The 24,310-nt window shown below is 50.7% G+C and overlaps 1 protein-coding gene across 1 annotated transcript in view; it reads right to left on the reverse strand.

Annotated features, from left to right (window-relative positions):
* Window positions 1–273: 273 nt before the first annotated feature.
* The window catches only part of SLC8A1 (solute carrier family 8 member A1), a 127,912-nt gene continuing 103,875 nt past the window's right edge, over window positions 274–24,310 (reverse strand). The window contains 7 exon segments of the mRNA XM_068424317.1: window positions 274–2,866; window positions 5,541–5,816; window positions 12,646–12,745; window positions 13,925–13,966; window positions 13,968–14,056; window positions 15,812–15,829; window positions 18,795–18,898. Coding sequence (XP_068280418.1) covers window positions 2,490–2,866; window positions 5,541–5,816; window positions 12,646–12,745; window positions 13,925–13,966; window positions 13,968–14,056; window positions 15,812–15,829; window positions 18,795–18,898 — 1,006 coding nt within the window. The 3' untranslated portion in view covers window positions 274–2,489.

The following is a 24,310-nucleotide window of genomic DNA, read 5'->3' on the forward strand; positions in this document are numbered from 1 at the left end:
CTGCATCCCCCTGAGAGCTGGGCAGGCTGCGAGCCCCAGCTGTACCACAGCACACTGAGCCCAAGGCATAATGGAGATGGAGCAGGAGCAAAGCCATGAGATGGGGCAAGAGCGGGCATGTGGAGGCACCGGTGGACCCCATCAGCGGCAGAAGCACAACAAATACAAACCAATGAGTAAAGAAGAGATGGGTACAATGTGAGGGGAGACAATGGGAGGGGAAGGAAGGGTTTTCCATAGAGAATATGCAGGAGCACTACTGGATCCATCAGGAATCATTACAAACTTTATTTGTCTGTGCATTGTGTACCATTGATAAGGATCATCACAATTAGTGGACTCACTGCCTATAGTGGTGGGCAATACAAACAAAGAAAAAAAATCAATGAAGCCAAACAGATGAAAATGAAATAATTGTACATAAAGGTAATCACAAACCTGAACAACCTGCGCCTGTGTTTGATTCTTCCCCCAAAACAATGAGAAACAAAAAGAAAATCCCCAAAACCCATCAAAAGTAAAAAAAAAAGGCTTGAGAAGAAAAAAAAAACCAAACAAACCCACAACTTCATACTCCTAGAGAAAATCTTACAACAGGTTAATTAAAATTTCCACTGATTGTTCAAAATGAGTACAAATACCCCCAGCCAATTGGTTATAGTACAAGCATCAGATGTGGTTTTCAACTGGGTGGGAAGAGCTCACCAGTGGATATGTGCAGGCTGGGCATTTGCCTGGCTGGGATGCCAGGAAGCCTGGTGAAGGGTGTAGGATAAGGAGACATCTCTCAACACCAGTGCACAATGTCATCCCTATGCTGTGCCCAAGGGAGCTCAACATCCACACCTCCCCCGGCTCTGCTCACTACCCCAGCCTGCACTGCTGGAGTCGGCGGGGGGAGGGGGGGTGGGTGATGCTGAGTTACACCTCCCTGTCTCATCCTTCCCATTGATTTGAGATTTGGACAGTGCAAAATGTGGCCTTTTTCCTTGGGGGACGCTTCCTGGCTATGCTCAGCAGCATGAGAGATCTCATCACGGCCCTTCAGCCCTTACACTGAATTATTCTGCCTCCAAATGGCTGTGGGAAAGGACCAGCTTTGGGGACTGATCCTGATGGCTTAACGCTCAGAAACAGGGGCTGTCACTAGACCTCTGGGGACACAGGGAATAGCAGGGGGGCAAGGGGTTTTGAGGCAGCCACCAGCTATAAAGGCAGAGGCAGGCGAGGTGCTGGGAGCCAGCTGTGCTCATCCCCCTTGGGCTCAGATGCTGCTCATCCCACTTGGGCTCCCTGGGACTTCATGTAAAAGCTCCTGTGGATGGTGGAGGCCTTCACACCACCTTCAGCATGTCCTGGACTGGCTGCTGTGGGGGGGGACCCTGGCCACGCAGTGGGACGGAGCCTGCAGTCTCTGGGGGGTGAGTTCTCCTTCCCTGAAAACCAACATCTGTGTGGCTGTTACTGCTTCTTGTGGACCCTGCACGGAGCAATAAATGGGGACAGCTTTCCCTCCTTTTACCACCACTGAGGAAAAAACAAACAAACAAACAAAAACCTATGGCGAAACCAAACTAACTAAAATAAATAAAACCCAGTGAAAAGAAAACACTTGTATTTGCGATGCTCAACCCACACGGCTGGAAGGACTATCGCTATAGGATGCTATATACAGATAGGGTTCACTTCATTCATGCAAATATTACAAATACCACGACAGCATGCCCAAGGAAGCGGACGAGGCAGAGGAAAGCCCCCGCCTCTCCGTGCAGCCTCGGCTTAGGACATGGGACACGAGGTTGCGGCTGCGCATCCTCGAAGCACAGAGGGGGAAAGGCGAGGGGCATGTGGGGATGAGGGGGAAATGCTAGTTGTACACACGCCAAAACAAAAAAAAAAAAAGAAACAACCCCAAATCAGTGATGAAAACGGTTTGTGTTCTATCCTTAGAAAGCTCCCAATTTCCCCTTGTCTTCAGTCCGGTCTCTCGCTTCTCTCCAACAGGGCCAGAGGGGACGGTCCTGAGTGGCGAAGGCAGGCGGATGGTGGTCGGAGATGAGAACCCTTGCTTTCCTGTCCTTCCCTTGCTCACTGCTTTGTTTCTCACCAGCTACTCTGGCCTTCCCCGTACCGACACGCCCCGGTTGCCTTCGCATCCATCCTCCCAGGGGCCGGTGGGCGGGAGAGAGCGATGGGAAAGGGCTCGGTGGCTATCAGCCGCTCTTGTTGGTAGAGTTGCGGAGAGGGCCCTGCTGCCGGGCTCCTGGCTGGGGCCACTGCCCAGGGAGGGGACCTGCTGGCTTTGGGGTTCTGCCTAGTTCAAAGGATGCTCCAAAGCCGCTTTCCATCAGCAGGTGTGTGGACATGGCAAATTTCTTTTATTCTTTCTCTGTTCATTATACACAGCATTATATCTATATCTATACCTATATATCACTCTATATAGATACATATAGATATATATATATTTACTATCTCTGATTGTCCCTTTAGAAGCCCTTTATGTGGCAGTAGGCTTCCAGAGATGAGAAGAATATGTACAAGAGCCAGAGGAGGATAAAGAGTGAGGATGTAAGCAGCTTGGAAGTCCGCGGCCCGCCCAGCTCACCTCCAATCTCGGGTCTTCGCCGGTAGAGCAGCACACCCACACTGATAAAAGCAAAAATGGTGAAGAGGGTGACGGAGAAGGCCAGTGTGCCGGGCGAGACTTGGAAGGCTTGTCCGTGTGCTGCATGGTAGATGGCCGCGATGGACCAGGCCACCCCAATGCCCAGGAAAACGTTCACGGCATTGCTCCCAGTGACGTTCCCGATGGAGGCATCCGCATACTGGTCCTGTGTCGCTGCTACTTTGCTGGCAAATGTGTCTGCAAAGGGAAGGCAGAGAGAAACCCTCAAGAAACAGTCAGGTAAGGAGGGATAGCAGCAGCCAGCTTGGGGACAAATGTCAACGGCATCACTTGGGGAATGAAGATAGTGAGTAAGGGGACAGGGTACAGCCCTGTCTATGGGCACTCCCAAGGAAGGGTACAGCTGGCCAGAGCCAGAGTGACAATCAGAGTCCAGAAATGCCCAGGAGGGAAATCCCAATGTCCAGAATTATGGGGCTTCCCCCATTATAGCCCCAGATGCCCCACAGTGCTTCAAGCCAGAGACAACTCTTCCCAGTACTGTGTTGGCCCCTTCTCCCACATCCACTAATTTGTTGACTTGCAAAAGAACTGAAAAGGTTGGAAAAGCTTTGTGGGAGCTACAATGGTTTGTATCTATCCTTCAGGTCCCTTGAAGTTCTGTATTTGTGTTTTTGTGTTTGCTTTAATGATGTCTCTCCAAAACCTTTTGCCTCACTAAAGTCCAGTGTCTTGTGCAGACCCCAACATTTTGGTAAACAAGTGGTCATCTTTCACCCCTTACAGGGAAAAACCATGCATGTGGGTGTACGCTTGCCCAGGTGCTCCACCAGCTTTAATATCGGTTGGCAGAAGAGCTATGATAAAACTTGTCTGGCCTTTTACATAGCAGATCTCATGTTGAGTAGACCTGCACGACTCTGTTCTGCACCATAGGGAAGTGCTGCTTTTACATCCAAACCCACTCTGGATCGTCAGGGGGGGTGAGTAGGAGTGGGGATTAGCATCTGGGTTTTGTCCAGGTGAGCACTCTCAGCTAACAATGATGAGAAGATGAATCCTTAACGCATCTGCACTCCTAGATCACCCTTGGTAGAGGCAGCAGAGTGTGGCTCAGAAAAAGAAAATGGTGAGGTCAGATTTCACGCTTTTTTAATTCTACAGAGCTTCTTTTATACTCCTTCCCAGTGGGGCTCCAGGGTGAGATGGTGAAGCACAGCCTGGCACAAGACTCAGTTTCACGTAACAGGAGGAGCCGGGCACCTACAAGCACAGTGAGAGGGGCCAGTTGCAGCAAAGAAATCGAAAGGCTGCCTTATTTCTTAAAAACAGCTCCCATGGAAATGCATCTGACTGCTGAGGGAAGGAAAAGGCATTTCCCCTCATTCTCAGCCTTGATCAGGGTGCAGTGATGGGGTTGTGGGACAGTGCTGATGCCTCTGTGGCGCTGCGGCTGCCACTGTGGGAGGAGGGATGGGTCACATCTGGGGCACGCTGCCAGCGCCAGCCAGAGTGTGGAAACAACTGCGCACACTTCTGCAAGCTTGAGTGGTGCTTTTAATACAGGGAAGGTCCCTGTCAGTCTTGATTTCACTGCACATTCATCTGACGTTTGTCTGCCTCCTGGAAAGCACCCTGCACCTCCCTGGTATGGAGGAACCCAGCTAGCACCCTGCTAACACAAAATGGTCTGAGAGCATCTGCTAGTTCAAACAGGAGTAGCCAAATGTATCCTAAAAACTTAAATGACACCTTTTGTCAACAAAAATAGGAGGGAAGATTTTCACTGTCAAGGGAGTGAGACAGCCCTACAAACCTCATGCCTAAAAGTGCCAGAGGTCTAAAAAATGCTCCTTCTGTTCCTTGCCCAAATCTGTTCTTCCTTCTGGTTCTGCTTCTTCTTTTTTTTGGCTCTGATAGCATTAAGACAATTTCAAGATCTTTGAGCACCCGAGTGCTCACCACTGGAAGTCTGAGGGTGGTGAGGGAAGGTGTGACCGACGCAGGGGGTGGTCGGGTTGGGTTAGAACCCCTTGTCTAGGAACCAGGTTGTGCCTGGCCAGCACAGCCCACGAAAGAAGGTGAGTGAAAGGCACAGGCTCGCTCACACAAGCTGACATGGGACTTCCCGGAGCAACCATGTCACTGGGACCATCCTCTCCAGTGCACCAGTTCATCCTTAAGAGGAGGCCTTTGCTGAGCCAGCAAAAAAGGAGACTGGGTTGCAGAAAGTCAATATGCATTGGGAGGACAAAGTGACACGTAGGTAAGGACACTTGTGGGTTTTTTTCTCTCCATGGTCAGCCCTCAGTCCCTGCTGTCTTCTGAGGCTGAGTGACCACTTGATCACAAGACACATCTCCAAATATTTCTAGGGCCAGGGCCTTCTAGGGGCTTCACAAGTCGCACTTTGAGCAGCTATCCCAGCTCAGCAACCTCATCTCAATCCATCTGAACCAAAGCTGAACCTGGTCTCACACAAAGGTGTCCGTGCTGGGCAGAGTGCCCTGAGTATGGACTAGCACCTAACTCACCTGGGAGGCAAGGTTAAAGGAGCAGATGCTCAGAAAGAAGATGCAGGACTGCCAATACAGGCAGCATTTTAATCAAAAACCAATTTCCTACTCTGAGAGTGGATGCCATGGAGGCTGTCCACAGAAATGGATACTTCACAGTCTTTGCAAGGGGAAGGTCCTTGAAATAATTTCCAGGGAACCGAATCCACATCCTGATTTGATCCTCCTGGCCCATCTGAGACTGACAAACAGCTTCCACATACACCTCAAATCTGTCCTTGGGGGTCCTGCAGAGCACAGCCAAGGCCCTCGCTGTGCCCAGGTTTCCCAGCCCAAACCCAAACCCAGACTGGGCAGAGACGGACCTTTACAACAAACCCTGCTGTTGTCCTTACCTGGCACCGATGTCCCCAGTGCAACAAACACAACTGCGGTGACCGAGTCCTTTAAGCCGATGGTGCAGCCGAAGTGGGATGCCAGGTCACCGATGAAAGCTGTCAGGAGGCCGATCATGAGGATGGAAACGACGAAGCAAGCCCAGCCATTCCAGTAGTCTGTTGGGGGCACGAAGGCAAAAAGGACCTTCCAGAAGACAGTCAGAAAGTGCATCACGTAGTCGAAGCAGGAGGGCAGCTTCTCCTCCCCACATTCATCGTCATCGTCATCTTCCCCTGGAGAAAACCACCAGTGCCTGATTAGACTTGCCCATCCTGGGGGAGGTTGGGCAAAGCTCCTGTGTGTACTGCAGCCCTCCAAATGCCTTCTCTCATGATTTGGGCCCTAGAAGGCCTTGGCTTCCAAATATTTTATTTTCTGTGCAACAATCAGAGGATCTCAACGGCCTTTCCTGGCTCCTTTACATGGCACAGAGAGATCTTCCAAAGGCATTGGTCTCAAAAACCAACCTGCACTTCAGAAAATGCAGAGCCCCACATCAGTGCCTCTGCCTGGGTTTAACCACCAGATGCTTTCTGGGACTCAGTCCCTGCTCAGGAGCCCTTTCCCCAGAACCTATGAGAAGCGACTGGCCTCACGCTAGCTGGAGCCAATCGGGGCAGGTGAACCCACCAAGAGCAACATGTGCCTCACGGCGACTCCCCTAAGGAAGCTCTTTTTGAGCTGCTTTTCACAAGTGCCTGTGATTGCTTCCAGCTCTCTGGAAAGATTGGCTGGTTTTGGTGGCTGCCCGGGGCTTCGATGGGTTAAAAACTGGCTGGATGGCTGAGCCCAGAGAGTGGTGGTGAATGGGGCAAAGTCCAACTGGCGGCCGGTCACTAGCGGTGTTCCCGAGGGCTTGGTTCTGGGGCCGGTGCTGTTCAATATCTTTATAGATGACCTAGACGTAGGGATTGAGTGCACCCTCAGCAAATTTGCAGATGACACCAAGCTGGGTGGGAGTGTCCATCTGCTGGAGGGTAGGAAGGCCCTACAGAGGGATTTGGACAGGTTAGATAGATGGGCCGAGACCAACAGCACGAGGTTCAATAAGAACAAGTGCCGGGTCTTGCACTTCGGCCACAACAACCCCATGCAGTGCTACAGGCTGGGGGAAGAGTGGTTAGAAAGCGGCCCGGCGGAAAGAGACCTGGGGGTGCTGATCGACAGCCGGCTAAACATGAGCCAGCAGTGTGCCCAGGTGGCCAAGAAGGCCAATGGCATCCTGGCCTCTATTAGGAATAGTGTAGCCAGCCGGTCTAGGGAAGTGATCGTCCCTCTGTACTTGGCACTGGTGAGGCTGCACCTTGAATACTGTGTCCAGTTTTGGGCCCCACCCTTCAAGAAAGATGTTGAGGTGTTGGAGCGAGTCCAGAGGAGGGCGACCAAGCTGGTGAAGGGTCTGGAGGGTATGACCTATGAGGAACAGCTGAGGGAGCTGGGGTTGTTTAGCCTGGAGAAGAGGAGGCTCAGAGGTGACCTTATTGCAGTCTACAACTACCTGAAGGGAGGTTGTAGTGAAGTGGGAGTCGGCCTCTTCTCCCGGGCAACTAGCGATAGGACAAGAGGACACAGCCTCAAGCTTCGCCAGGGGAGGTTCAGGTTGGACATTAGGAAGAATTTCTTCTCAGAAAGGGTCATTAGACATTGGAATGGGCTGCCCAGGGAGGTAGTGGAGTCACCATCTCTGGATGTGTTTAAGAAAAACCTGGACATGGCACATAGTGCCATGGTCTAGTTGACATGGTGGTGTCAGGGCAATGGTTGGACTCGATGATCCCAGAGGTCTCTTCCAACCTGGTTGATTCTGTGATTCTGTGGTGGCTGCTGAGCTGCTGGCTCTGGTGCTTCACCTTTTCTGCAAACCATGATCCACCCATGAAGAATACCTTCCCTAAAAACCTCCCTGGTCCATCACTGCTGACTGTCCTTCCCTGTTGCATTTCCTTGCTCCTTCATGTTCCTCCCTATGAGCTCTGGCTGCCCATTCCTTTCTTTCTGGTCTGACCAAGGACAATGGGCTCCCCCTGCACATGAAAATGCTTTCCCATTTGCACCCCTTCCAGGTAGCTATCAAGTACCCCAGGCCATGACGCAGCTATGGGGCATCATTTGTCACAGCAAAAATGCACTTTCCTTCTTCTCTTTATTTTCTGTCCCTGATCCAGGTCAGTGCTTCACTTCTCACCAATCTGTTGTTAATGCCTTGCAGGGGTCATTTTTCCAGCTTGAGCCCGCCAGCAGTCCTGACCCCATCTCTGCTCACCAGGCACATTGTGTTGGTCAGACCCTGGCAATCCTGGTGCTGTGCTCAGTGCTCGGCCCCGCACAGCACACCACTGCTCATGGCTGTGGCCCCTGCAGCACCTGGAAGACCTCTCCAGCACAGATGGGGAGTTGGGGATGTGAGTCCTGGTGCCCATCCTGCCTGATGGCCCGGGGTCTCTCAGACCCTGAGTGCCAGCTGCTGCATGCCCCCAAAGACTCTCAGGGAGTTATGCATCCACAACCATGCCCCCAGGACATGCAGGCTGGCTCATGCCCAGAAGCTCTCCTCTGGGTCGCAGGGAAAGAGCTCAGCGGACGTCGGACTGTCCTGGCCCCTTTCCCTTGCTCCTCAGCCCTTTCCTCCAGCACTGGTGCAGCACATCTTCTCCAGGCAGGGCCATGAGCATCCAGGTAGGTGTCTTGGTTTCTCCCTTCCCTGCTCCAGGTGTTGGCACCTCACCTGTCTCTCCAAAGCCACTTGGCATCCAGCCTCCAGGGAGTCTCCATCATGCAGGACTGACCCCGCCAGTGAGCCCCTTGGAGCTGGTGACCTCCTGCCTGACTCCAGCAGCTCCGACAAGGCACCTCACGAGTCTGCTGGCCAGCCTGTCCTCTGGGCAGGCTGCGTGGCAAACGCGGCACTCCCCCAGCCTAGCACAGTGCACAATGCCAGAGTTGTGGCACAGTCAAAAACTCTTCTAGCTCACCCTTGAACCACCCCCGGGGCATGAAAGGGAGGTGATGCTTTCCCAGTGAAATCAGTGGGGGCCTTCCTTCCACCCTCAAGGAACAAGGATGGGTTTCTAAGTCACAGACACTGGGGATTCCAAGGCCATTGTGAGTTGTGTTAAAGACATCCCTTGCACTCGGGTTGGTGATATGTCATTGTCTTTGATGCATTTTTTCCCCTTCAAGGGTGCAGACCACCAGATCTCCCTGCATGACTGTTGGAAGAAACTCCTTACCAAGGGGAGGACGCAATGTGCAGACCATCCCCATCAGACAGCATGAGTGAGCCTGGTTCTCCTTCCTGGGAGGACACCTCAGGATGGCGGAAAAAAGGGACCAAGTCCTAGAGCAGCCAAGAGCATCCAGTGAAGCCTTAGCCTCTGCTCTGCTCCACCACAATGGGCGAGGGGACAAGGTCCCACCTTGCGAGACACTGGGTTTAAGGGGATGATGGCTTTGTGCCTGGGAAAAGATGCTTCTCCTGGCAGCCACTGTACTGATCAGGCTGGCATAAGCTTTTGAATGAGACTGTGCTGTTTTTATCTGCCCCGCTGCTGGACAGGGTGAACATTCCTCCTTTCACGTCTTCCTCCACAATACAGATGTTTGATTGAATAACAAAATGTATGAAGCCTCCCACAGGGAGAATAAAATGGTCTTGCTGTACGCTGTGTACCAATACGTGGGTATCAATTAACCCTATGTTCAAATGGTGGCTCTGTGCCATGACAACAGAGTTACTGGGGGAAGCTGCTGGTAAGCTGCTCGCACTGTTGCTGCTCACAACAATAATTGCTTTCTGCCTCATTGCAAAGGTGGCGATGAAAAGCCAGTTGGGGGATCAAGACATGGCATCTTTCCTGGGAAAGTGGAAGCCAAACCCTGTACACTGAAGTTTCACCTCTTGGCTATTCCCCTTTGTGGTCCTGCAGAGAGCACACACAGCACATGGGATCAAGAAAAGGAAAAGGCCCAGGGATCACCCAGATTGGGATCACCCTCAAGAGATTTGGTAACCTATAAGGGGAGTCAACCTGCTCTTGGTTTGGCCCAGCTCCAGTACATGTAAACCTTGCACTTTGCTGGCATCCTTGGGGCTCTCAGCAGAGATGCAGCTGCAAGGGAGAGGGTAGTGATGGAGCCAGTGAGAGCAAGGCAGGAGGAACCCTCTAATGCAGATATCTGTCTGTACACAGGGGATATGGCATCCCACATGAAGGCTGGGGTGAAGCTGCAGGGTATTCAGTGGGGCCACCAAGATAATTGGAGCCTGGAGGATGTTGCTTATGGGGAGAGGTGGAAGGAGCTGGCTTGATGAATCAGGAGGAGAGGAGGTTGGAGTGGACCAAGCAACAGCCTACAGCTACATGGAAGGCATCTACAGAGAGGATGGAGTGAAACTCCCCTCCACACTGACAAGTGATACAGCAAGGAGCAACAGCCACAAGTTGCAGCTTGGATGGTAACATCAGGAGTAACATCTCCTCCAGGATGATGGTGCAGCCCTGGGACACATACCTTAGCTGATGGACATCATCTTTGGAGGTTTTCAATATTCGGCTAAATAAAGCCATGACCAACCAGGGAAAAGTCCTACTTAGCACCCTATTGGGATGCAACTTCGCACACATTGTTTGTCTTCAAAGCACCTTTGCAGATCAAGACCAACACATAAGATAGAGGCAGTGGGAAACTTGATGTCTCTACAATAACTTGATGGAAACTTATGTGTTGCTTGGCTTTAAAGCTTCCAACTCACTATGGCAGAAACAGTAGGTAATCAGTGGCACAGTGTTATTATTTTGGCAGATATAAATACCCTATTCCTGTGCATTGTTGTGGAGATAAGGAAGAGTTTTTCAGTCTGGGAAGCCTATGCTGACCTGTTTTTTTTGCTTGTTACACAAAGGCTCGTACTGGCAGGATACATTGTGCTGTGCTCATGCTGTAATTTTGCAGCAGGTATTTTAATCCTCTCCCAAGCTGCATGGCAGCAGGACTGTCATGGATTTAAATCTTTATGGAGATGATAAAACAGACTGAAAAATGAAGATGAGTGCCACTGTCATAATACTCATCCAGATCTGTCTATCATTTTATTCAGCAGCAATAACGTCTCTCTTTCGAAGAGCTTGCCAGATCCTGTGAAGGTGACTTGAAATGCGGAGGATGGTGACCTAGGGGTGCATTCAGGAACAGGCTCACAAACCCCAGGATGTTTTTGCTGTGGAGGAAACTTTATGGGCTGTTGGGTGCACACCGAAGGCAGCTATGGGCGAGAGGCTCCCACTCAGCCCTGTGGACAGCACGGGATGGCACAGCACAGTGTGGCATAGTCTCGCCTGCACCTGCACTGCTCTTCCACAGACCTAACCTTCTGCTACTCCATTGCTCAGCCTCCCTGCCAACATTGCCACCAGTTTCCCATTGGGTGGGAAATGGGGTCTTAATGTTTCTTTTCTCAGCTGGGATGTTACATTTTGAAGTAGGAACGTGTGACTTTCACCCGCTCTCCACGGTGGGCTGCAGGAAAAAACTCAAACACAAAATCCAGTGTTTGAGGCATTTTAACTCGCTCAGCGCAAAGCTTGAGGAGATAAACCCTGGCAAAAAAAAGTACGTCCAGAGCTCAGAGACAAACTACGGTTTCCCCAGCTGCAAGGGACAGCTCATGTCCACCGAAATATGCCACATTTATTACATGTTTGTTAATCATCCTGTTAGCACTGATGGTGGCTGTATATTCAAGACACGGTGGCAACGGAGCTTTCACATAACTGCAGTCTTTACACGTGTCACAGAGATGGGATCCAAGTACCAGTGATTGTTTTTGCTTTAATATGGGATGCAATTAAATAATTGATTCTGGCACAGATTACATTAGTCGTATTAGCTACAAAACCTGCAGCAAGGATTGTCTTGCATGATTTGTTCATGCTGTATCTGAAATAATGGGAGGCTCTTGGCTGGAGGCTCTAAGAATAACTATGCTACAAGAGGAGGGATTACAATTTGAGGAGATAGCTGCTACACAATGTCCTGTCCTCATTTTCAGAGGCATAGTGATGGTACGGCCATCACTTTTAATTACTTTCTGCTGGGCAGAGGTTACCCTGTACAGCAGAGCTCGAGGTATGAAGTGTGAGTGTTCCCCCATGCATTTCAACGTGCAATTAGCCAGATGAGCTCAAATTGCCTTCCCCAGTGATTTAATTTAAGCTGGTTGATTTTGCCCTAATGCATGCACACATGCAGCCCAGGCTGAGCTCTGAGGTTGTAACATCCAGCCCGCGAGCTATAGCGTCTCCAGATGTTAGAAGTACATCTGGAGGAGACTTTCTTTCTTTCATCTTCCACAAATGTGGGAATGCTAATGTATATCCTATACTGGGCATACTGGTAAACACGGCACTGGTGCCTGTGAGAAGAGTACAACAGGGTATTTCTGAGGGAAAGGCAGTTCTCCAAGAGGGGGAAGATATGATCAGATATGATCTGATATGACCACAGATATCATGTGCTGCTGCAGCTATTGGGCTGCTGAGCCATAACCTCCAGCCACAGCCATCTGGAGCAGGAGGTGTTCCTGAAAGCAGGGGGTCAAGGGCAAATTTTGGCCCACAGGGAGGGGGACTCAGTGGCTGTCTTCGGGGCTTGGCGTCCTTGCTACTGCATTGTCCTCACCGCGGCAGTACGGAGAGCACCAGGGATGGGGAGCACTGCTGCTCTGCACCAGCATCATTTATGCTGCTTCAAATTTAAACACTGCATTTGCCTCACAAATCTCTCTCACCAAAATGACTTTTCCCCTCTGCCATCTGGTAGCAGCCAGGGTGTTTCTCTGCCAGGTGTTGCAGACACACCTAATGCAGGACGTTTGCTACATGTCAGACAAGGTGATGCCATGAAAGGGTTTAATCGGCTGTCTTATTTATGCACACACTGTAAATAACTCTGCCACCTGTTTTGCCTTCTGTTGCTCCGCTATGGTCTGTATTACCGACACAGCCAAGCCGAAACACGAGCGAGGTTGATCGTAATTCACCTGGAGCTGTGGTCCAAACTCACCCGCACTGACGGTAATAGCCTCAATAAACTGCTCCCTCCAGCTGTTTGTGCCAACCACCAGGGCCAGGTTCGTCTTCTTAATGAGCTTGTCCACCGTGCTCTGCGGATGGAGATGCAGAGGAAAGAATTAGGGCTGTCGGGGCTGGAGACGCTGGGGTAAAACCCGCTGGCACTAGTGCTTACAGCCATGCACTTATGGAAAAAGCTTAGTAGATTTTAAGCTCAGGTCAAGAGCCCCAGCAGTGAAAGCAAATGTAAGTATTTGCAATTCCCCTCGCTGCTGCTCAAAAAGACCTTTTGAAACCTACTCATGATGGGAGTTTGAACCGCATCAGCGGATGTTTAACAGCAACTAGTGCTGAGGTACCACAGCTCCTGTTGTTCCCAATGCCTTGGGAAAAACTTTTACTGGGCTGCTTCAAAGCACTAACTGGGACTTGATCAAGGCCCATTCACGGAGCTGGGCTCTACCTCTCTGTGCTGCTCAGGAGCTGGAGCTCAGCGTCGGCAGGGCAGGTGCTATGGCAGCAGCAGGTAGATGCTCCTGGGCAGGCAGCCTGAGGGCTGCCCACATGCTGTGGTGCCTCAGACACATGCTGATGGCAGGCAGCAAAACCACGTGAGGGAGGGAGGCAGCCACCACTGCGACACAGTAACGGTGGTCTGTTACTTTTTATACTACAGAAAAATGGAAAAGATAGATAACGAAATGGCTGGTTTTCAGCTCTTGGTCTGGCACATGCGTTCACGGCAGCTTAGCTTCACAGCCATTACTTGCATTTAGGGTATCAGCCCTTTGCGCTGGGAGTCCCAGGATTGGGGCGCACTCAAGATCGCCTGTAAGTAGGACCTGGGTGTAGCACACCACTGTGAGAACGAGGTTGTATTTTAAAGCAACCTGCAGCATGTTGGAGCCCAGCCAGCTCTTAGGCTCACCAGATTGATGTGCTTGTATAATGATAACCTCAGTCTGTGCGTGGGACAGAAAGTCTGAGATCATCCCCCAAGGACCATGGCTGTGGGCTAATGGACAGAGTGAGGCTGCAGAGTGTATTTTAACCCACCACCATCTCACTGGAGTGACCCTCATCCTTTCGTCATGCCTTGGTTCAGTCACCTTTCAAAGTGTTCCTTGGTCCTGCTCTGAGACCTTGTGATGCCAGGAGCTGCCTCACTTTCCTGTGATGCCATTAACATGTGCTTGCCAACGCTGTGCAAACCCAAAAAGAGGGTCCCCAGCTGGAGGGGGAAGAACAGGGACAGGGGACACAGACAGCACCTTGAACTCGTAGGATTCCTCAATGATGACTTCGAGCTTGGTTATGCTCCCCAAGGACCGGGCGCCCCAACTCTGCGATTCGACGCTCTTCCTCCTCCTTGCTGGTCAGTGGCTGCTTTTCTTCATTCTCCTCTGCAAAGCAAAGAGCCTGTCGGTGAGCCAGGCCCCGCTGGTCACTCTCTGGAGCTGGCTTCCCGTCAGAGGGGGAGGTCAGGAAGCCTCCAGGTGGGAGCGTGAGCGACAGAGCAGCTGAGAAGGAGGAGGTCATGGAGCAACAGATAAGGTAGTTTTGCTGGGAAATGACAGCAAGAGGTCTGAAACTCGTCCAGCCTCAGAAGGAGTCCAGTACACCCTCAGGGCTGGGGAATAGCTTATTGGCTAGTACCTGCTGCCTCTCCCACAGGGATGCTGGGAGGGGACAGATCATCACTAAGGCTGCTCCATTTCGCAGCTCTCCAGGTCTGCATCAAGGCATGGTCAGGACATTTCCATCAGCCTGTTACAACCAGAGAGAGCTGCCAGCAGCCCCAGGGCTGAGATGGGTATGAAATCTTGGCTCTGCCTCCTTCTGAGCAGGGCTTTACCTTGGGGAGGGAGCTGGCAGCTGGAAAGCATAAAACTCCTGCTGCAATGATGGGGCTGGAGGAAATAGTGCTGGGCCATACAGGTGAGAGGAGCCATCCACAGGGCATGGCCCGGCCCCAAACCCTGAGAGAGGTGGCAATGGAGAGACTACAAGAGCAATGGAGCAGGTCTGAATCTCCACTGGCGTCCGTGCAACCGTTGGGGCATGGGGACCCCAGGCAGCATGGCTTTTGTCACTGTCCCTGTGCAGACCCTCTCTAGGCTCCCTTCCAGTCCACCCCAGGCATGAGCAGAAGGACATCAGGGCTAAAAAGGGCTGGACTCACTGGAGACATGAGTTAAACTTACAGTAGGTAAACACCCCAGTCAGTCTGTGTTAGACTGCCATTGCCCTCAGGTGTCACGCTGTGGGTACCTTGGATGGTGACCACGGTGCAAGGAAGAGGATGATCTCTAGGCTGGACCTTCCTGAAGACAGGCTTGCCTATCAAAGCGATCAGCAGGAGATCAGCAGGAGGGACTGTATGCCCCGTGCAAACCACCGCCATGCGGTTAGTAAACTCTACTCCTGCTTCACACAGGGTTAGTGTCGCTCCCTTGCTGGCTGCCCCTTGTCTGCACAGACAGCACCATGCTGCAGGAAAGCCCTTCTCCTCCCGCTGGCCAACGAGACCGGCCTTGAGGCCAGAGCCTCGTTAGTCTGAATTATTATTCCTAGGGCTCCTGAGGGGCTGCTCTGCAATGTGCAGGAGCAGGGACCTTCTCCCCCTGCAGTGCTCGGCCCTAATGACAGATGATGGATGAGCAAACCCTGCTGCCAAGTCTTGCTGGTAGGAAGGGCAGAGATGGCATGCCTGAAGCAGCCATGGGGTCCTGTGCCTCCTGCAGTGCTCGGGCATCCTGGCTGCTGCCTGGGGAGTGAGCACAGGGGACAGGCTCCCCTTGCCGTGCAGAGCCCTGTGCACGCCTCCTGTGCGGGCAGCAGGGAGGGGAAGGCTGGACCAAGCATAGAAGCCTCCCCTGCTCCAAGAGCTTGTCGCTTCAGGGGTGATGGCTAACCCTCCCCGAGGTGGGGGTTAGGTGCGTGGGGCAGGCAGAGCACAGCACTCTGTGAGAGGACACGGTGTTAGTGTGACCGGCCGGGGCAGTGGGGCCACGGCACGGCGCCTTCTTACCCTTCCAGAGTTTCCCTCCAGGACAGAACAAAAGCAAAGAGGAAACCAAGGGGAAAGAGCAGGGTGAGCATATTTAAGCCATTAAGAGGAGGGAAGGGAGGGGCGGGGGGAGAGCAGAAATCCATACCTGTGATGGTGAAGCCACCTAGATGAAACCAAAAATGAGAGAGAGAGAAAAAGAGAGAGAAAGAGAGATGATTAGCATTGGCACAGCAACACGGACACCCTGCAGCCCGCAGAGACGTGTCGGTCCTTCCCTGCCCCACGGCTGGGGACTGTGGACATGAGGGACTACTCCTTGACACACACCCCAGGGATAGTGAGGGGAGACCTGAACACAGACTTTTCAACCCACACCCGCAAGCTGCCACCCCCCAGTATGTAATATATGCTGTGGAGTGGGTAAAATGAGTAGGAGCCTGCCCTGGGGCTGGGGGTGCTTCAGGGAACGAGGGCAGCTTCGCTTCCCTCCCTGGCTGCCCTAACCTGGGGATGGCCAGCAAGGAAATTCAGAGGCTGGGTGGGCTCTAAATCTCCCCAAGACTGGAGGCAAAGTTTGCGCTGTCTCTTCAGAAAGGACTGGCCAGCTTTCCTGTCCAGCCACAAGCATCCCTCACTCGCCAGGCAATCCTCTTTCTGACACGCCAGTGTAAGAGGTGATGGGTTAATTTGCACAGCGCGTGTTTTTAACTCGGGATGTAGGCAGGTTTACTATGGCTGTAACAACGCCGCTCCTGAAAAATGCTCCTCGCCACAGCGGGTTACCGCTCGTTAACATTAGTGACTTTGGGGCTCTACTCCAAGGAAAGATGTGGCATTAGATACCTGAGCTTACTTAAATTGTGCTGACCACCCTAAAAGAGAATGTCACGAGCAAAGAAAAACTGTCGAACAAAATCGTCTTCCAAAAATAAGCAGACAAACTGGAAAATGGAAAAGAAAAACAAATGCGCGCTTACCAAGCTCATTCAACAACAGGGCTGTGAAGGAGACAGACAGAGACAAACATAGAAGAAGAAAAGTAAATGAATAATGAAATCAATAGGGATATCCACAGAAAGACTCCAGATCCCAGGGCAGAGATTTCAGATCTGTAAAGCTGCAGGATACCATTAGTTTTGAGAGAAAGGTACCAAAAATAAAGGAACAGAAATGTTTCATGGGATTGTGGATTTAAAATAAAAACTATTGCAAACATGGGGTGGATATGGGATTTTAAAGCACACTTCAAAAATTCATTTTTCCCCTTTGAATCATATGTGCAAGATCTTCCATTGGTCTTGGAGGTAGTTCTGCCCGGTGGAAGACACAAGACATCCCACGTGCAGTGGCTACTGTCTTTGACCTCCTCCAGCTGCCTAATTGGGAGCAAATCTGTGGCAAGGCTTGGCTCAAGGATCTTGTCACTCAAATTTTAGGTCTCCAAAACAAAAGAAAAAGCCTCTCCCTTAGTGCACCAGTGGGTTTCTGGCCCCCGAGGCACAGACACCACCACGGCTATATGGCCCAAGGGTGACATTTCAGAGACGTTCCCATCTCCAAGGTGCCGAGCACACAGCTTGCTCCGCCTTGCTGCCTCTCGTACAAAACCAAGCACAAAAAAACGAATTTTAAAAAAAACATTGCATGGCCAAAGCAGCAAACAGCATCCTTGAAAATCTTTACTTGCCTTCTGAGTTTGCAAAGCTGAGCTTCCCTCAGGTTTCCTCAGTTATCTTTGTGATCAGGAAGATGAGGAACTTTCTTTGCTTTTCATTATATTTTTAGTTGAAAATTTCAGCTGGGGTATTGGGAGTTGGTACCACGATTCTCAAATCTGGGGGCTGGAAAGCATATTTGCTCTTGCCAGACTGGCAAGGCTGAGCCCACGTTGGTCCCTGTGAAGCTGGGCAAAGCCGGAGCTGCCGAGTTGAGTTGTCCATGTGTCAGTTTTTATCCTGGCTACACTGGCTATGCTCTATAGATGCCACTGGCACCATTTAATGATACAAATCCCACCTGCAGAGCCTGGTCCATGCCAATATGTCTGATTTTTCAGCCCTGCTTCTGCTAGCTAATCACATAAACCATCAGGAAATCTGATGGAGGGGACAATGCAGCTGACCTGGATGGCACCTGTACTGAAAGGGAACGTGGCATCGCTGCCGGATGTATTTTTAGCCTGAAATACAGCAGCATGTACTGCTGGGGGCCCTCTCTGTCCTGAACTAATAATATATTCCAACCCTATGCCTGCTGAAGGGAGAGCTTATGTCCCAGAAATTAGAAAGCAGCTCTGAGGCAGACAGATCAAATGCTGCTACCATTTTTTTTACAAAGGCTTTAATAAGGGTCTGTTGTAGGGCAACTAATTATCTTAAGTAACTCTAAAACTGCTTCTTGCTCAGCCGCTAATAGTGCACAGAATTAGCTGTTGCCATTAATTTTCACTTAATTTCCTAGCAGAAAAAAAATGCGTAGAAAAATAAGTGAGCTCTGTCTTTTTGGGAAGGTTTGCAGTTGGTTTAGAAATGTGATGAAAGAGGAAATTGTTTTTTATTATTCCTATGAGAGGCTATTATCCTGTGCAGAGCAATGAAACTTTATTTGAGTATAACCTGATTTCTCCTAGACGGATTGCATCTTATGGTGTTACCTGCCTGTGCCATGATTCTCAGCTATTTTCAGATCCTAGTGCCAGTATAAAAAGTACTGCTCTGGCCATGCATTTTATTTCAAGCGAAGGCTATTTTATCTTCTGATAAAAATGATGCAGCTTCGCCTTCTTCTTGAGACTGAATTTTCTACTCGATTAAATGAAGGTGTAGCTGTGACGTGGCAGGGCAGTGCTCTCAAAATGTCTGTGGGATGCTCATTGTGCCCTGTCTGGGTGCTCCAGGGCCCTCCCGGGAGCATGCCTTGCTCTCGGGGGCCCTCGTGAGCGAGACGGAGTCCTCCCAAAATGAAAGAGGAAAGAAAACAGAGCAAAAAGGTGCAGTGGCCAAGCTTTGAAGGAGGGAGGGCAAAATGGCCAGGAGCCAAAGTGCGAGGAGAAAGGAGTGTGAGAGTAGGGAGACACAGAGAAAGCGGACGGCAGCGTCTCAAGAGCTGGTCTGGTTTTACTCTCACACCTTTCACTCCTCGTCGTAGCCACACCGGGTCCCCAAGCACAAGGAAGAAACTGCACTCTTTCTCATACTCCTCACGGTCAAGTACTCTAAGGGTAATGAATTTCCTGTGGGAACACAAGACAAAGGCAAACACATGATTGGCATCACACATGCATGCAGTTCACGTCTGCCCGGGTGCCATGGTGCCAGAGATGGTCCGGTGGCGGGAAGCAGCTACACATCCCCTCTGGGGCGTATGGGGAAGGGCAGGAGCGTCCCCACTACCCAGCCGGGGTTGGACCTTGGTGGGCTGGGGAAAGGCTGAATTCAGGGAGGATGGGAAGTGTCCTCGCTCCTGCTCTTTTCCATAGGCATTGGGGATGTGAGCTCGGTGTGGCAGATGCCAGGCATGAGTGAGCCAGACAGGGACACACAGGCTGGGCTCAGCCCCGGAGCACGTCCCCCACCTTTCTTCTCACTCATCTCCACCAGCCGGGGCTCCTCGATCTCTAGGTAGAAGGTCTTGTTTTTCTCATACTCCTCATCATCTATCACCTTGATTGATATCATTTTGCTGGAAGAGAGAAGAAGAAATAGAGATTCAAGAGTAAGGGGGGAAAAGGGAAGAGGGGAGACAGGGAGAGGAGGAGGAGGGTGGAAGTGGCAGGAGAAGGGGGCTGCAGACAGAAAACAGTGGGTTTGGTAGCACAGGCTGGAGGGGCAGCACAGCTGAAAGCAAAGGGCAGGAACCAATGGGCCAAGCTTGCCTCAGGATGAGCATGGACCACAGGAGCTCACAGGGTGCTGTCCTCCCCAGCATGGCCAGACGCCATGTCTGGACATGACGCAGCCTGGACCAGCCTCTCCCAGAGATGCCTCGGCCCACAGGCAGCAGGACACTTCCCTTTCCAAAAATCCAGGGTGCAGAACAGCTCCTTGACATCTTGCACATACCACATAGGCTCCCAGGGCACAAGCACTGGGAACCAGCACAGACTAAGCCCCTGAAAGCACGATACGCTGCTTAAACCAGCCCCTGTGCACGAGAAGGCTCTGTCTTGCCAGGCACAGCAGATCCATGCACAACATCATGATCAGCTGTTCAGTTTGGGCTTTTGAGGCTCCAATTTACAAGCTCAAAAGGGATGCTGGAGTAAGAATTTTTTCTGTGGACAGAACATAGAATCGTAGAATCATAGAATCATTTTGTGTGGAAAGGACCTTTAAGATCATCATGTCCAACCATTAACCTAACACTCCCAAGTCCACCACTAAACCATGTCTCTAAGCACCACACCTACTTTAAGCGCCTCCAGGGATGGTGACTCACCCACTTCCCTGGGTAGCCCATTCCAATGCTTGACAACCCTTTCGGTGAAGGAATTTTTCCTGATATTCAATCTAAACCTCCCCTCGTGCAGCTTGAGGCCATTTCCTCTCATCCTACCACTTGTTACTTGGGAGAAGAGACCAACACCCACCTCGCTACAACCTCCTTTCAGGTACTTGTAGATAGCAATGACGTCTCCCTCGAGCCTCCTTTTCTCCAGACTAAACAACCCCAATTCCCTCAGCCGCTCCTCATAAGACTTGTTCTCTAGACCCTTCACCAGCTTCGTTGCCCTTCTTTGGACTCGCTCCAGCACCTCAATGTCTTTCTTGTAGCGAGCGGCCCAAAAGTGAACATAGTATTCGAGGTGCGGAAAAGGGAAAGCTGGTCTTTCTGGTTAGGGCATGGTGAAGTAAAGCTTCACTGATGGAGAGATTCGACCTTTTTAATTTCCTTTGCAAGCAGCACATCCTTCCCCAAGCCCCTAAGGTTTGGTTCTCCCCTGTTCAAGAGTAGTGCAGCAAGTCTCTCTTCTCACATGGCCCAGGGCTGCTGAATTTGCCCCTGCGGCATCAGCTGGGCAGGTCTGAACCCTGCTCAGAGCACAGCCACAAAGCACACACCATGAAGGGCGAAAGCCTCACAGGAGGCTGTGGCCACCAGCAGAGATTTGCTCCTTGGGGTACCCAATAGAGTGAAAATTCAGTAAACAAATTGCTTTACCATGGAAAAAAATTAGCACAGAAAAAGTTTTCCAGCTCTTTTCAAGGACTCACGTAAGTAGCCCAGAAACACCCAGCTGAAAGCTCCTCACCAGGAGGTGACCCTGGGGTACAAGGGGCTAGTGCATGGGGGGGACTGCTGGGGTCTTTCCTACAGTGCAAAGCCCTTGCAAAGACAAGATGAGGGGCAGAAATCCAGCAGTTCCTGCTCCAGCCCATGTCATGTGTGTGTGGCATTGCTGCTGGGACAGACCTCCTCCTGCCCCTGACCTTGTCCCAGACAAGAAATAAGAACAAGAATAACAACAAATAAAAAGGCAATGTGGTGACTGCAGCCCTCTGCTTGCTGCCGACCTCCTGGCTGGGTTTGCTTGTTTCCCACGCTTGACAGCACTGCCCTCCTGTGAATGCTCTTGCTTAAACAAGCTTCCCAGACGCTCTCCCCCTGCCCAAGCCTGTCTGTCCAATCCTTCGAAGAAACACCTCTTGTCCCATCCCTGGCTCCTCTGCACTTTCCACAGGCAGCCAGCACAAGCTGCCCCAAGGCTGCCCTAATATGTGATCAAGGAGGATCTGCTGTTCCTGGCAGGTCCCAGCACCGAAAATCCATAAACATGGAAGAAAGCCACGCTCTAGGGGAGTGAAATTCAGGCCACACTGCCATAATTCCTGTCTTTCTCCCCTCCTTGCACGTCCGTACTGCCACCCAGAGCCCCTCTGTTAAGCTGACAAGTATTTGGCAGCAGAGTCGACATTTTATTCTCATTCAGAGCAAACGCCGCCAAGCAAGTGGAGGAACAGCCAGGATGATTTCTTGTGCTGTTTGCTATGAGTCAGAAGTGTATTAAGTTTGCCCTTCATGCTTATAATGAAACCATTTACTCAAGAGCAAGCGATGGCTGTGAAAAGTGTAACAATGCAGCATGGCTCAGTGTAATTGTATTCTGTAATGAATATCTGTAATAATTTGTTCGGTTTATAATTATTGCTGCAATAGGTTTGTACATAGGAAAAATGGTTACCAAGCACACAGTTGATCTTGCTTTGCATTGACAAGTTAGGGGAAATTATTGTACATTAAAAAACTAATGAAGGATGCAAAAATGCTCTCAGCCAAGCTATCAAAGAGGACCTGACAGAATTAACAGAATGGCACAATTTCAAAAACATTACTAACAAAATCAATAATTTTCCTGACAACTCCCATTAAAATGTACACTGCACCCTGCCCCCCTGTATGAAAAGAAAAGCCTTTCTCAAGAAAGCTAATTAAAAAAGATGCCTTCATCAATTCTGAGGGCAGTAGAGGTATCAAGACATAACCTTCCTATGGGTGTGCTCTGGCTTGCCATGTGTGGCATTCCTCAAAGCCCCATGAACTAATTCTCTCTCAGAAAAAGAAATAGCAGATGCTGCTATTATGCAGTTTTCCAAGTGATCTTTATAGGGTGTGAGCAAATGCTCTGTGTTGGGTAGACATGTGCACGGCTGCTGTTTCTGCTGTACAAGGTTGTTAGGAAAAAGGGTGGGAGGAACAAATGGCAAGTCTGCTCTCTGGATGAATCTCCAATCAGCAAGAATTGCTGAGGCAAATTTGTCCCTGAGATGAGACTGCAATCTCGGAGAAAAGGATTTCCTCCTAATGGTGTTTGAGATCACATCTGTTTGAGAAACAGCAAGTATGTGAAAACAGCACAGGCTGTTCTTAGAGCATGCCTGATCTCCATCGCACTGCCTTTTGCCTGCTGCAAAGCCCCTCCGCAGGGTCCCGCATGCATGTGGCCGGTTTGATCAGCGGAGAAGAAGGAGGATCAGGCAACCACACCATTTATCCTGCATTAGAGTAAGGACTGCTTTCCACAGTAACCTGGGATGTGCACTGATGACACTCCGCTCTTGCTGGACCCTCTGACATGGTCTCTGCTCTTCACTCCTCTCCCAGGCAGAGATTCGCTGGACAGCGTGGGCTGTGACGATGTGAGCAGCGCTGAGCTAGTGTGGGGCTCCCCGTGCAGGCTGTGGATTGCAGCCCATGTTCCCGGTGGCCTCACCTAGTCCTGTGCTCCTGCTGCACTCAGTGTCCAGTTTTGCAAGCCTGCTGTTTGCAGCCCTCTTTTCCAGAGGTACATGTTGCTGTGCGAGGCTGATTTTTCTTGCATTACAATACATGGTGCGAATGAGGCAGACCAAGAGCACCCGGCAGAGCCAGGACAGCTTACTAAGGCTCATGGAGCAATGTGGGTGGCAATGTTGAGCGCAGAAGCTGACGTCTGCCCCTTGGTTTCCCTAGCTGGACACAGTGGGATGAAGTACACCGAGACCCAAAGTCCCAACAGCGCAAGTACGTGCCGAAATTTGCGTTTAAAATGTCTCTCTCCTGTGCCTCAGGGGCTCTTTCAGCACAAGACGTGATAGTGCTTGTGTAAACAGAAAACAAATGGGACACTGTATAGCACCTTGAAACCCCAACTGCTGAGTCACTGCAGGGCCAGAAATGAGGAGTCCCAAATCCACGAGTCAGAGGGAAAAAAATGAAGATTAAACCAGAAGATTAAAGCAGTCTCTAAACGATTGCACATTTTCTTCACCTGGTGCGAATCTGGGGTCAATGTAGATGGTGTTTACAAGCTGTCCCTCAAATCTTCACAGACGTCTAGAATGAGCTTTGATTTGGGGATGAAAGTGGTGTTTTTGCCATAATCTAACATCTCCAGGAGCTGGGTATTTAAGCCAGACACTCAAGATCCCATTAGTGTGCAACACCACGTCCTTGAAAAAGCTGGAATATTTGTTTCCTGCCTTGTCTCTCGGTCACACTGCAGGTGGGAAAGAGCAATTTCTGGAGCATCTCTCCAACACATTTAGGTGCGTGGGGCTAGAGGTCCCTCTGCCCAGCCAGGCTGCGTGTTGGCCTAAACTACCAGGCTTGGCACACCTCCCGCCTTCCTCCCTTCCCACTGCAGGGAGCCCCAGGGACACCATGGGGCAAGTTTGCAGCAAACCACTGCTGCTGCTGGGGTTTTCCTTCCATCGGTGTTGAGTTCATTTTGCCTGAGCTAAAGAGCCATTGTGCATCCAACTGTCTGCATTTCTGTACCAGAAATTGCTCTTCCCTGAGTCTGTAGCCAAGGCAATTGCTGAGGGAACGAGTTTCATCTCATTTCCATGTACTGGAAACCAAAGAATAAAACAAATCTTGCAGAATTGCAGCTCCAGCTCTTTTCTTGCTGACACACAGCAGCAACAAGAGAAGGAAGGTATCTTTGTGAACATGGAATACAAATCTCTGCCCTCGCTCTAAGCCCAATGCTCTATGTCAGGATTTAGCTTTCATTTCAAACCATGCTATTTCAATTGAACTGTAAAGGTCTTTTAACAGAGCATTCCCACACAACCCTTAGTTACAACAGCCCATGGAAAAGTCCTCTTGGCTGGTGATGCTCTAAGGATGGCACACCAAGGGAAGAACTGCTCTACACAATCGG

The sequence above is a fragment of the Nyctibius grandis genome, chromosome 1, assembly GCF_013368605.1.
Source record: "Nyctibius grandis isolate bNycGra1 chromosome 1, bNycGra1.pri, whole genome shotgun sequence".
NCBI classification, from domain to species: domain Eukaryota; kingdom Metazoa; phylum Chordata; class Aves; order Nyctibiiformes; family Nyctibiidae; genus Nyctibius; species Nyctibius grandis.